The sequence below is a fragment of the Euleptes europaea genome, chromosome 7 (assembly GCF_029931775.1).
Source record: "Euleptes europaea isolate rEulEur1 chromosome 7, rEulEur1.hap1, whole genome shotgun sequence".
Taxonomy (NCBI): domain Eukaryota; kingdom Metazoa; phylum Chordata; class Lepidosauria; order Squamata; family Sphaerodactylidae; genus Euleptes; species Euleptes europaea.
The window spans coordinates 79622922-79636512 of NC_079318.1; the positions used below are offsets into that span (position 1 = coordinate 79622922).

Genomic DNA, 13591 nt, shown 5'->3' on the forward strand with positions numbered 1-13591 from the left:
GAGGGCAGAGCGTTCCCAGCATGCATGGCTGTAATTATAGGGTTGGCATGAGACAAATTGCTGTGGTTGCCAACTGGAAGTATAGGGAAGCATCTAGGAACACGGTGGAAGATTTGGCACCGATCTTTATAATGACAAAGAGAGGTGTATTTTAGTGGCCTAGTTTGGCAGAGGCAGGTTTTAAGACATGTGTCTGAGGGTCCAACATATTGGACATTTAAAAAATAAAACTTCTTTGGCTATGATCTGACCCTTTCTTCACACACTTCTCAAGAACACAGAAATGATGGAAGTCCAGCCAAACCATGATAGCAGAAAAAAGCACAAAAGAAGTCCACAGAAAGATTGGCAATCGGAGGCCAACATTTTCCCAGCATGCACTGTCTTTGCCCAGTGCTGACAACTCTTGCCCAGAGTTGGCATCAGTCATGTTGGCACTGTGATACATTCCTTTTAAAGACAACACGCCTGTGATCAAGCAATAAGGCCCGTCTGGAGCTTTGGCACCGCAATGTTCTTGCCAAAGACTCTGCTGCTACGGATTATCCAAAGCAAAAGGTGGTTTTCAGGAGGTGGTGAACTTGAAAGGCTTCTGAAATCACAAGTAACCAGGCACGACGGTGGGAGCCGAGACAGTCCACCTGGCACGTGAGGCAAACGAGGCAAGGTGGTGCGTATGGGAAGGGGGGAGCTTTACTGGAAGCAGAGGTGGCATCAAGCAAGAAGCTACCACGTTCTGATGCAAGGCACTTGCAGGTAAGAAACAGGAAGAAGGAAGGCCTGCAGGGTTGGCTCCGTGTCTTCTTCAAGCAAACATGGTCAGCTGTAACCACTGCAGAAGAGAGAGAAAGTGCCAGTCAATATCAGGAACACCAATCCTCATTATAAAGGAACAATATGCTAACATGGAAGAAGCCTGTCAAAACACCCCAGCATTTTAATCCCCAGCCCCGGCATCTGAATGCCTAAGAAATTCTTGGTTGCTTAAAGGTAAAAGTAGTCCCCTGTGCAAGCACTGGGTCATTACTGACCCATGGGGTGATGTCACATCCCAACTTTTATGAGGAAGACTATGTTTATGTAGTAGTTTGCCATTGCCTTCCCCAGTCATCTACACTTGACCCCCAGCAAGCTGGGTACTCATTTTACTGACCTCAGAAGAATGGAAGTCTGAGTTGACCTTGAGCCGGCTACCTGAAACCGACTTCTGTTGGGATCGAACTCAGGTCTTGAGCAGAGCTTTTGACTGCACCATGGGGCTCATCTTGGTTGCTTAGATAAAGTGAAATGCATTACCTTAAACAAGTCAAAGGTGACAATCCCATCTTTGTCAGTGTCCAGGGCTTGGAAAAACCCTGGCAAAACAGAAAGAGAGAAACAGAGAGAGCATTAAACCTCAAACACCTGTACTGCAGGGTTTCTCAGAGAAGCAAACTGAGATGAAACAAAATGCCTGCGACCCCAGTTTTCCCAAGCTCTTTTCAGTGGCATAACTCAACAATCTTCACTTCCAAAGCTCTTCCCTCAGACATGTCACTGTCCTGTGGAATAACTTCTGTCAAAACATTTTGCACTTGCCCCATTGACCTCCTTTGATCATGTGTGAAGCTGGAACGCCTGCCGCACTAAGGGCAGTAGGGTCAAACGCCACCACGAACCAGCTTGATGGATGGCGAAAGTTAAGGAAAAGAGACACCCAAAGGAAACAGCACTCACGGAACATGGTTTCGAGCCGCACTAAACAGCAAACAAAATTGTCAAAGTCGACGGCCAAGTCAGGCTCAGAATAGCGGGTGATGATCAGCTCGTACAGCTTCTTGTTGAGCTTGAAGCCTGCCAACACACACACAACAAAGATCTAGTTAGTCAAGAAACCAAACCACTTAAAAATGGCAGCAACACCCCCCCCCCCAGTCTTGTTGGTCTTTGAGGTGCTACTGGACTTGAATCTAGCTGTCCTACAGCAGACCTCCGAAAGAAGGCAGAAAGTTATACACTTGATAATCCAGTAGTGAGGGGGGAAAGGATGCTGCCTCACACAGTTATGTGGCAGCTGCTCCTCTGCAGTCTCCTACAGTTTGAGGTTGCATGAGTGAGGTGACCATGTGGGCCTTTTCCCACATGATAAGTCTCACCAGTTTGGTTGCATCATTCGCACGCAGCCCTCACTGCAAGGAATCCCGTGGTGGCACACAGGATTTAAAAAACTTATACTGAGGAAAAGTCACTAAAGCATGAAAGAGTGGGAGGTGGGCAGAGATGACCCATGAGGCCAGGACGTTCTCCTGAGTGAGCCCCAAGTCAATTAACATGAGCTGAACAGGTAGCCTTCATTTCAGTGAGGCTTGTGCTCAAGGAAGATGAAGAAGAGACTTTCTCTACCACTTAAGGAAGAATCAAACCCGCTTACAATCACCTTCCCTTCCCCTGCCCATAACAGACACCCTGTGAGGTAGGTGGGTCTGAGAGAGCTCTGAGAGAACTGACTAGCCCAAGGTCACCCAGTTGGCTTCATGTGGAGGAGTGGTGAAACCAACCCGGTTCACCAGATTGGAAATAACCAAACGAGACCCCCTCCTCCTTCCAACTTCTTGTCCCTGCTACCAAGTAGGGTCTCTGGGCTAACTAGGCTTCTCCATTCAGAAAAGTTATATGCTTTCAATGTTGTTAGGGGTGGTTGTTTTTTTGTAAGCTGCCCTAAGGACTATGTTGGTTAGAAAGCAGCGCAGGAACTGAATAAAAGAAAAAGGAGCTACATCACCTGCAGATTCCAGAGCCATCCGCATCTCATAAGCACTCATGCTTCCGGACTTATCAAGGTCAAACTTCCTGAAGACCGCCTTAAAATAAAAATAGAAAAATACCAAAACAAGATGTATACAAGAACAGTGAGTCTAGACTCCCAGAACTGCAGGCATCCTTAAGCATCTTCCCCAAGGCACCAAAAGTTTTGAAGCGCTTGTCAAGTGCTTGTAAGAGAAGAAGGAGTCACAGGGGGTCTCTGTGTGGACCGTCTGTCCTTAGTGGACAAAAATTAAGCCCCACTTCATATGTTACCAATAAAATGTAGTGGCCACTTCCTTTGCCTAGCTAGTATGTTCTGGATTGTTAAGGCTGACCCACCTGGGTCTGAGAGATTTGTCCCCCTGTCTCTGGCCTAAGACCCTGGAACAAGCCCCTCTGAGGTAATGTAACCAAGTTAACTCTGGGTTCAGCCCGGCAACTCAAAGCAACACACCTTACAGTAAAAGAGAATTTTATTCAGGAAGTTAAAGGAAGAGATTTTAAAAGCAATATAGTTCCAATGGCTGTTCCAAGTACACCAAAAATAAGGAAACTCTCTAAATACACTTACAAGACTTAGTTGTGTAGGTCTTAACTTTTTGTAACTCAGAAGTCCCCAACGTGGTGCCTGTGGGCACCATGGCACCCACCAACACTTTCTCTGGTGCCCACTAAATGCTTTTAGAAAGTGGGTGGAACTGGGTGGACGTCTTTCCCAGTAAGAACATCTGGATGACTGTGTAGACTTAAAAAAATTCAGTGACAACTACCTCCAGAGTATTGGCTTATTCTCTCACTTCTATTTCCCATTGTATTTTTTTAAAATTACCTCTGATTTGTATATTCTTTTAATAGAAAAGTGGCATAGGCATACTATAAACTGGTAAACAATTGACATAAACAATCCAATCAATCAATCAATCGGCAGCCATTTCTTCTGCAGGCAGGAGGAGAAAAGCTGTGCTTACCAAATAGTTCTTAATTTTGGTCCAGAGGACGTTGAACTCCACAAGTCCAAGTTTCCCATTGCCATCTCTCTGTTCAAGGAGGGTACTGTTAAGGAAACACTCCTGTGGAATACCATACCTCTCCGTTGACCATCACCCCAAAGAACCTTGTCAGGACCCAAAGAACTGTTGTTCTAGTGCCATGCACCAAAAGCGGCCCTTGGACCCCCTCGAAGAGTAGACCCTCTCCTCCATCCCAATTGTGCAACATGGCAAAGCAAGTCTGAAAGTGAGGACAGCAATTAGGAGCCGTTTGCTTAGGGGAGAAAGTCTGCATCCTCCTGCCCCATCACACCAGTGGGGAGAGGCATAAGAACAGAAAGAGAATCACTGAAGCATCACAGCTTGGCTCATGCCTTTGCAGGAAACTGCCTTCATAGACAAGTTCCTTTCTCACTGGGGTTGCCAGGTCCCTCTTAGCCACCGGCAGGAGGTTTTTTGGGGGGAGCCTGAGGCAGGTGGGGTTTGGGAAGGGGCTTCAATGCCATAGAGTCCAATTGCCAAAGCGGCCATTTTCTCCAGGTGAACTGATCTCTGTTGGCTGGAGATCTGGAGGATGGCAACCCTATTTCTCACACCTTCAGCCCATTTGCAATATGGGGCTACCTTTGAAAAAAGATTCAATTGCAGCAGCAAGACAGCCAGTTGGCTTAAGTTGTATAGGGAATATGTGTCATCAGTTTTAAAAGAACTACATTGACTTTCGGGTCCAACGATAGTGCTGGTAATTAATTATTAAGCCACAAAGGGTACTTAAAGGACCACCACTGGCTTCCGCCTGACGCCATCTGCTCTATTGGGCATCTACCTCCTAAAGTCAAGCTTCCAGAGGCTGGGACTTTTTGGTTGTGAGACCTTGATTACAGAAAGCACCCCTCACATCCATTAGTTTGGAGCTGAGAACGCTAAGTTTTTGGCATCAGGTTTACTCCCAGGCATTTTGTTGATATTTTGATCCTGTGGCGTTTTTCTTCTTTTTCTTGGCCTGCCTGTATATTCCTTTTTTAACCTTACTGACATTGGCCTTTGAAATCTAGGATGCTTACCTGCTTTTAGCATTTCCTGTTTTTAACTATTTATTTGATGCTATGATGATGCTGATTTTGCCATTGCTTTTAAATGTTTTTGTGGCTATTGTATGAGAGCCAGCATGGTGTAGTGGTTAAGGTGTTGGGCTAGGATCTGGTGAAACCCATGTTCAAATCCCCACTCTGCCATGGAAGGTTGCTGGGTGACCTTGGGCCAGTCACACACACTCTGCCACGACCCTGGCAAGTATTTGGATGGGAGACCTCCAAGGAATACCAGGATCATGATGTGGAGGCAGGCAGTGGCAAACCACCTCTGAATGTCTGTAGTCTTGAACCTATTTTTGGTACAGACCATGAGATGCAAATAAAATCAATAAATCTATCTCACAGGATTGTTGCAAAGATTGAAATAATGATTCTACTCACCACCAGCAGGAGGTGCTGGTGGAAGCAGGTTTCTTTCCTGCCTCTTGCCTTTCCCCAGCTGCTGCCTGGGGAGTCTTGAAAATGTGATGCTACAGTCAGGGACCCATATGGACAAAAAGCCATGCAGCAAAGGCTGCTGCCCTGAGGAGGGGGACAGCAGACAAATACATCTTTCCTGCCTATTCCCACCAGAAGCCCTTCAGCTGGCTCTTCAATATACAGTGACAGTAGAGGCAGAGGGACAATTCTGTCCATTTTCTCCTCTTCAGTGCAGCTACCCATGTTTTAAATCTTTCTATCCATGTAGGCCACCCCCCGCAAACCTTCAGCATTTTTGATGCTCACAGGTGGGGCTGGTGGAGGAAGGGGGGAAAGATCCACCTCACTGGCAGTTTCCATTGGCGCTGCATAGGGACAAACCCAAAGTGCTTTGAATGCTTAGGTTTGGCCTACACAATACAAATCACCATGTTTATGGCTGGTGACATTAAGTCTGATAAGAGAACTTGCCACAAGTGTTGACTGCTGCAAATGATACCAATTTCATGGTGTAAAAAAAAAAACTTATCCATAACAATGTATTCCCCTCCCCATGAGCTCTGGAAGTTCCATATTCTATGAGCCACTCCTATCTACAGGAATTTGTAGAAGCCATTATTGTAAAGGAGATACATGGACACAAGGATGGCTATATAGACTCCATTCCTTCAGACAGTTTGGAATCAAAACTTCAACGAATACTAAGATCCTCTTTCCTGGGAGCATAACACAAGTATTCTAATTGCCACAGGCCAAAAAGGTAATGTGAAACCATCAAGGAATCTGAGTTGGATTACTTAGGTGGCCAGTTACCACCTCAACACATGTACATGATAGCTCTGATAAACGCATGTCACATGAAAACAGAAATCTCAAAGCAATGACTGTATTGTCTAGACTAGGCATCAGAAAGCTCTGTAACAATGTGAAGTGCTATGAGTATCATCAACAATAGTATTGCTATTAACAAAAACCACAGAAGGAGGATACATCCATGAGATTCACCATGCTCCGGCAGGACTCTATGCTGAAACCTTTTGACCGAAGGTCTTTATCTGAAATTTAAACCAGATGAGTATGTTCAGAGCCTGCCTTTTCTTATTGTTTTGCAAGGAATGTGTTGGCAGCTACTATGATGTAATGGGAAAACACAATGGTGGGAAAAAGTACAGAGCTGCGTGTGCAAACGCTGAACAAAAAAACTGTCCTCCATCCCTGACACCAGATCATCCCCATGCCTGGGATCCTGCATGGAGCTGAAGCCTCAGGAATCCTTGCAAGATACAAGCCATTCTCCGGCACAAATCCCAATGATGATGGACATTTTATTCATTTACTATAAAAGGAAGGGACAGGGGAAGAGGCGGAGTCTTACGTTTGCCCATGATCCTGTTGAGGATGGTCTGTAGTTCGCGAACGCTGATTTCCATATCCTGGAAGGAAGGGTGTATAAAAAGAAGAAACAACAACATTTTACACAGAGAGATTTTAAAGCCAATTGATTATTCTAATCTATCTTCCCAGTAGAGATGCACAAGAGATGGCTGCTTCTGTCCCAAACTGCCTGCTGTTCCCTCTTCACACTTGGCCTCCACATTCTCTTCTGCCTGCCCAGGGGCACCTCAGGGATCACCACACCAAGGTTATAATTTTGTTGGGTTATAATTTTGTCTTCTACTACAATAAAGTGTTGTTGTTGGAACTCCGTCTCGACCTCGTGTGTCCTCCCCACGCGGACTTAACAATCAGTATTATTACCATCCCACAAAAAGGCCCCTCTTTCCCAGCAGGCCCAGCTTCCCCCTTCCTAACTTTCCTATGAAGGTTCCTCCCATTCTGTTCTCTGTCCCCAAAGAGACCCCTGTTCCTGCTCTTTTTAGCATGGTTAAATCTCATATATATTTGTATGTGTATATATGAAGAGCCCGTTTGGTGTGGAAGCTGGCTGAGTGACTTTGGGTCAGTCACACTCTCAGCTTAACCTACCTCACAGGGGTGTTGGTAGGATTAAAATGAAGGAGAGAAAAACGATGTAAGCCACTTTGGGTCCCCATTGGGGGTATAAATGAAGTAAATACCACTCGAGCGGTATTGAGTCAGGAATAGCACAAATTAATGCCTGCTAGAAACTCCTACCTCAAAAATATTGGATATTTTGAGGTAGGTTTTCAAGCAGGCCTTAATTTGTCCTACTCCTAACTCAATACCGCTCAAGCTCATTACCATGATATTTAATAACCCTATCAATTTCTCTTGTTGGCTATTGTCATTTTGCTGCAGAAAGGAATTCACATCTGCCAAAGTTCCCACCACACTCTCTTTGCTGCTGCTTCTGCACACTTACCGCCCCTGCCAGTTGCCTGAAGAGCTGCTTGAAACTGTCGTCAATTTCTCCCTCTGAAAGCACTTTCTGGGGAGCAAGAAGAGGTATAAATCAACATGCAGAGGGATCAGAGTTGCATTTGGCAGAAGCATTAAATTATAATTTTCACAGCCCCCAGCACTTCAGGCAGAAATAAATCTCTCTGACCAATGTTACAGGTGCACAACTCCCCCCCCCCTCTTAGCCACAGTAAACTGCAGGCATAGAGAACAAACAGCAAGCAGGAAATGGAAGTGCCTGACTGACAGCCTATTTGTACAGAGTAGCCCCATCAAGTAGGATGGAGAGACAGACAGATCTGACATACAGGGCACAGCTATGCTGCACCATCATCCTAAGCACCTGGAAATCATCCGTCAATACTGAACACCAAAAAATCAAGCCAGGTGTCATTAGTGGATACTGTCGGTGCATGAAGTAAATTCAGGCTGGTGAGGGAGATGCTTCCCACACATAATGTGCAGTTAACTTAAGAAATTCACTGTCACAAGACGTGACAAGCTTAGATAGCTTTAGTGTACCTTTTTAAAAGTACTTTTAAAAATATGCACTGCACTCATTCATGGAGGAGGAAAGGCTCATTGATGACCATTTACAACTATTATTACATGGCACTTCCACATTCATAAGCAGTATAGCTTCCATAACCAGACAGTGGGGACAGACAACAAGGCGAAGCCATCACCTTTCTAGTGAGCTTCCCAGAGGCACCGGCCTAGCTGCTGTTGGAAACAGGGTGCTGGACTAGATGGCCTTTGGTCTGATACATCAAGGCAATACTTAGGTACTTCTGTGGAGGACGGATGTACAAGTGACAATGAAAGCTTAATGGAAACCCTCCATGTTCAGGGGCAGTCCACCTCTGAATTCATGGGAACAGCCATTGGTTTCCCATTCTGCTTCTGAGTCTCCAGCTAGCTTCTGATGGAAATAAAGGATACTGGACTACATGGACCTCAGCCTGACTTGGGAAGGTACATTTTATTTTCTTATGTGCTGGCTTCCCCAGTACATGAAAGCCATAACTTTAAGTCAAACTGGATTCCATTATGTGGAAACAGGGCACTGCTATAGAAAGGATCTGTGTGGAATGCCTAAGCTGGATTTCCCATTTACCCCAAAATACAAATCTAAGACCAGGGTTTTGCTAGAACAGAGTTCTTACCTCATCTGGCAGAGTAGCCTGGATCTGATCATCCATTTCCCTGCAGAAGAACAATGGATGAATTTAAAAGATATCAGCCTAGAACTGCAAAGCTTTGCAAAATAATATACAGATGTGAGTAAATATTTCAGGATATGCAACATAAAGAAGGGAGAAATCCAACACCTATGCTGAGAAAGTGAGGGAGGCTTTCAATAGGGTCTCCCCTGCGAATTCATGAGCTGAGTGTTCCTGAGCATGAGCAGAATGTGCCACTCTTACCAGAAAGTAATGTTAGTCAGCCCCAATTCAATTAACAGGAGCTGCACAGGTGTCATTCATTTCAGTGAGGCTTGTGCACAAGATCCCAGTGGCTTGAACTCTGCATTAATTAGCGGAGGGAGGAACATTCTGATCTCCTATCTTAAGCACCCAAAAATGTATTTTGCTGGCTTTGGGTTCAAAAGAAGAAAACAAGTAACACACCATATGGATCAAAAGATGATCCCAAGATATTGTTAGATGGGGAGGGGATCAAAAAGGGAATCAAGATCCACTTTCCCATTATTTATTTTGCACTTGTCAGGATCTGTTCCCTTCTTCACAGTTACCAGATGATGTGCCCTCCCCCCTCCAACGTCTTAGCCCTGCTACCAAGTAGGGTCCCCGGGCCAACTGGGTTACTCAGTTCTGAAAAGTTACATGCTTTTAATTGTGTTACAGTTTTTTGTACATTGCCCAGCCCTGGGAACTGTTGACTTACACTGTCCCAGCTTTCTTCTCAGAGAAGACCCGGAGCACAAAATCTCCTTCCTTGTTAGGCTCAAATGTGGAAGGCACCACAATGTACTCGCCCGGCGGCAGCTTAAAACGCGTGCTGACTTCACGCAAGTTGATGAACTGCTCTGAGCGGGCCCTCGAAGAGTTTGACAGGAAGAAGTCTCGCTTCAGGTGGACTGAGGACTGACCCACATACTGATGGAGAGAAAGAGAGAGAGAAGTGACAGGTTGAACTGTTTTATCTGTTGACCCTCCCCCATGTGAGCTTTAAACAATATGGAGATGCTCTTAGTACACTGTAACTACTTGGCCATATTTCCAGCATAATACAATGGATGGCGAGTTGGACTTATACCAGAGACACCCAGGTGTAAAACATGAGACGTAATCTCAGCCATGAGAGTTGAGTGGGTTATCTTGGCTAATTACCACTATCTCCCAATCTACAATACCTCTCAAAGGTTATTCTGAGGAAAAAACTGGGGGAATTATACAACCATGTATCTCACTATCACAGTGATTCAGGAGGAAGGATAGGGAAACCCCAGAGAAGGAGGGCCCTGTTTCCTCAGATCCCCTGAAGCCATTTGGCTATTGCTTACCCTGATACAGTAGTCCCACGCTCTTGATGGTCTGTTACTTGAAGTTCTTAAGTAGAATCTGACAGGCCTACTTCTGCCTCTCTCTGGGGGTTACCACACTTTGTATTCCCAGCGATGTATTAAGAGTTTTAAAACGTTGTAAAAAACATTGCTTTAACAGGGTTTTTGGATACCACGGCTTATAAATGGTTGGAAGACGTCTTCACAGCCAAAGGGGCCAAACAAAGTGCGAACAGAATTTGTTATAACGTTTTCAAACTCTTAATACATCGGTGGGAATACACAGAAAGTGCGAACAGTATTTTTTATAACATTTTCAAACTCTTAATACATTGCTGGGAATACAAGTGCGGTAACCCCCTCTGTCACTCACACAAACTGCTCATTCAACTAAACATGCAACCTGGCTCAACTGAGAATCGGCATAGGCTTATAACCCAGCTCTTTTACACCCAAGCGATCTGAGGACAAAGCAGGCTCTCTCACGTAAAATAAAGATTAACTTTATTTGTGTCATAGATGTTGGGTTTCAGACTAGTGTAGATGCAAAACAGAGATAAAACAACACAGTAAGCTAATGCGCTCTGACTAAACTAGCTCCCTAGCTTAATGGTTTACAGTTTTCTATAGATCCTGAGCCAATCAGCCTGACATGGGCCTATTCCACAAAGGACACCTGTTCCCTTGTAATTCCCCCTTCTGAGCTTTATCACTCTTTATCACACACCCTTGCATGGATAAGTGATCTTTTTCTGCTCTGGCTGCTGCTAAGTCAATTGGATGATTCCTCTTGGAAGAGAAAACCTCCCCTTCTTGGGGCTTTTTGATTCATTGTCCTGTTCCTGCTCTGACTAGAGATGCTGCCTGCAAGCCTAGTCTGGTCTTGGAGCTTAATTAGGAACAGGAAACAGGGCTGGAAAAAACAGCATGAGCTTCTTAGAGGGTGATTTTCAAAAAACAAAAATAAATGAAATGTATGAAAAAGTAAATGGTAGTGGGTACAGTCACTTGTGACATGATATGTGATCAGTAGCTCATGTGGCTGGAGCTGGCAGACTCAAGTGGCGGTAGAGTAGATTCACAGGCTACTTGCAGCCAGAGTTCCCAGCCTGGCATCTTCACTCGAACATAAATAAGAAGCAGACAGAAGACAGGACATGGAGGTACCACTAACTTGCCTGGACGTGCCCTGCCATCTCTCTGCTTCCCATTTATACTTATGCTTCTCTGAGGGCATGCTAGTAGCGCCCTTGCTTAACTATATTGTTCAGTTTATGGTTGGAGACGAACTGATGAAGCATTAACCCCGTGCGGGTGTGTGAAACAGCTGCACTGAGCTAGCTGCGCTGTTTGGGTTTTCTCCAAGCTGTCTCAGCGCTGGCGTCTTCATATCTCTCAGCGCTGGTTCCTCAAACTTCCACACATCAAGCAACAGACTGCTACAGACTATAACCTGTTATACATTCCTTTTTCTGTAATTGAACTACAACTGCTTTTGAGAGCATAGAGCTTTAACAAGTTGTATGAACTCCAATTTTGTTTATTGCGTTGCTTATGCGATGCTTATGTGAGAATGTATAGTGGCAAATAGAGCCAAGTTGTTAAATGAGCTATCACGTTGCTTGTTTCTTGTTACTTTGTTCAACAAGAAGGTATATTGTTTTTTTCTACACTATGTCCAGTAACAGCCAGGTTTGCTTCCCGAAACCTTTGACCCTTGGATTGCTATACAGCACAACTAAATTTGTACTGTATTATAACTCTCAAAGTGATTTTGCTTAGTGATCTTTCTGCATGCAGAGAGCCAAGCAGAAAGTCAATAATTTCACATTTCTAAGCAACACAGTGCAGAAGTCATGTGGCAACATGACCAGAGATTTTAGATCATGCTCCTCAACTGCATAAAGGCTCTTGTGCTTTCACACCACACAGAATAATCCACTTGCAATGCACTTTAGTGATCATTTGCAAGTGGATTTTGCCATTTCACACAATACAATCTTGTTGTGAAGTGCACTGAAAGTAGATTGAAAGTTCATTATTCAGTGTCTGAGAAAGCATAACCATTGCAAAGTGACAGGTTTTAATGGTTAAAACAAGCAATTCATTGGAAATGAATGTTCAGGAAATGCATAGGAAAACTGATTAAATTAGTGATTTAAATTACTATTTTTTTCTTGGTAATTTTACATTTGTATCTTATTCAAATCTCATAAACTCCTTAGGCAAGCCACTCTCTCCCTCTTAATCCCGGCCTCCAGCCCCCAATATAGTGATAAAAGTGCTGCCCTGCTTTTCAGCCCTAACAGCCAAGACTAACCTGATCTCACCAGACCTTGGAAGCTAAGCAGGGTTGGTACTTAAGATGGGAGATCACTAAGAAAGACTGCAACTGCTATGCAGAAGAAGGCCATGTCTGCTCATCAATTGCCTGGAAAACCCCATGAAGTAGAACTTCATGCGGTTGCCATGAGTCGGTTGCAACTTGACAGCCCACTTCACCTTGTATACAATTTGCAATAATGTAATAGACGAAAGCGCTATTCAAATTGTATTATTAAATTTTCAGTCCTACCCAAACTCTTTTTTTTGAAACTGCCGACATTGGATGTTGAACCTATTGAGCCTTCTGCATGCAAAGCATGTTCTCTACCACTGAGTTCCCTTCACCTATTATGTGGGAGTTTCTCTTAACTGGAGGCACCTGGGAGTTGTTTTCTGTATACATACCTCAGGAGGTACCTGTGGAGGAGAAGAAAAAAAAGAAAAGGCAGTAAGCTACAAAAGCAAGAGAATCAGCACTAACCAAAATCATCATAAAAATATAAGAAGAGCCCTCCTGCTGGATCAAACGAATGGTCCATCTAGCCCAGTATCCCTTTTCCCACAGTGGTAATCAGCTGCCTCAAATGGGCCACAAGAGACGCAGAGGGCAAAGCATCCACCCGCTGCTTTTCCTGGCAATGGGCCTCCAGAGATATACTGCCCTTGAACATTCAGCCATCTTGGCTAATAGATATTATTTGGTGGACTTTTCTTCCATGAGTACGTCTAGTCTGCTTTGAAACCGGCGGCCATTACCATATCCATTGGCAGTGAATTCCACAAGTTAATTACATATTCTTTTTTGTTCTCAAGGTTGCTAAGACAGCTTTAGATGTTACCTCATAGACTGCAAAACCAATGGTCTCCATGTCTTTCCCTAGTTGCCTCTCCCGGCGCCGGTGTTTCTGCATGAGTGCCAAAAGGAAACTGCACCCTGATTCTCTTCTCCCGTCATCATCGTCATCGTCCACCTCATCAAGACGGATTTTAAACTGGGGGTTAATCCAGAATGTAGCTGAAGGAGAGTGTGAAAGAGACAGAGAGAGAGAGATGGGATGAAGACTCATCTG

General features: G+C 44.5%; 1 protein-coding gene across 1 annotated transcript in view; it reads right to left on the reverse strand.

Annotated features, from left to right (window-relative positions):
- Positions 1–776: 776 nt before the first annotated feature.
- Positions 777–13591, reverse strand: part of CAPN1 (calpain 1) — a 30246-nt gene continuing 17431 nt past the window's right edge. The window contains exons 10-21 of the mRNA XM_056852534.1: positions 13361–13536; positions 12927–12938; positions 9578–9789; positions 8836–8875; positions 7632–7697; positions 6663–6720; positions 6278–6342; positions 3753–3821; positions 2762–2840; positions 1717–1833; positions 1297–1355; positions 777–832 (exon numbers count right to left, since the gene is read on the reverse strand). Coding sequence (XP_056708512.1) covers positions 806–832; positions 1297–1355; positions 1717–1833; positions 2762–2840; positions 3753–3821; positions 6278–6342; positions 6663–6720; positions 7632–7697; positions 8836–8875; positions 9578–9789; positions 12927–12938; positions 13361–13536 — 980 coding nt within the window. The 3' untranslated portion in view covers positions 777–805. The remainder of the gene's footprint in view (positions 833–1296; positions 1356–1716; positions 1834–2761; positions 2841–3752; positions 3822–6277; positions 6343–6662; positions 6721–7631; positions 7698–8835; positions 8876–9577; positions 9790–12926; positions 12939–13360; positions 13537–13591) is intronic.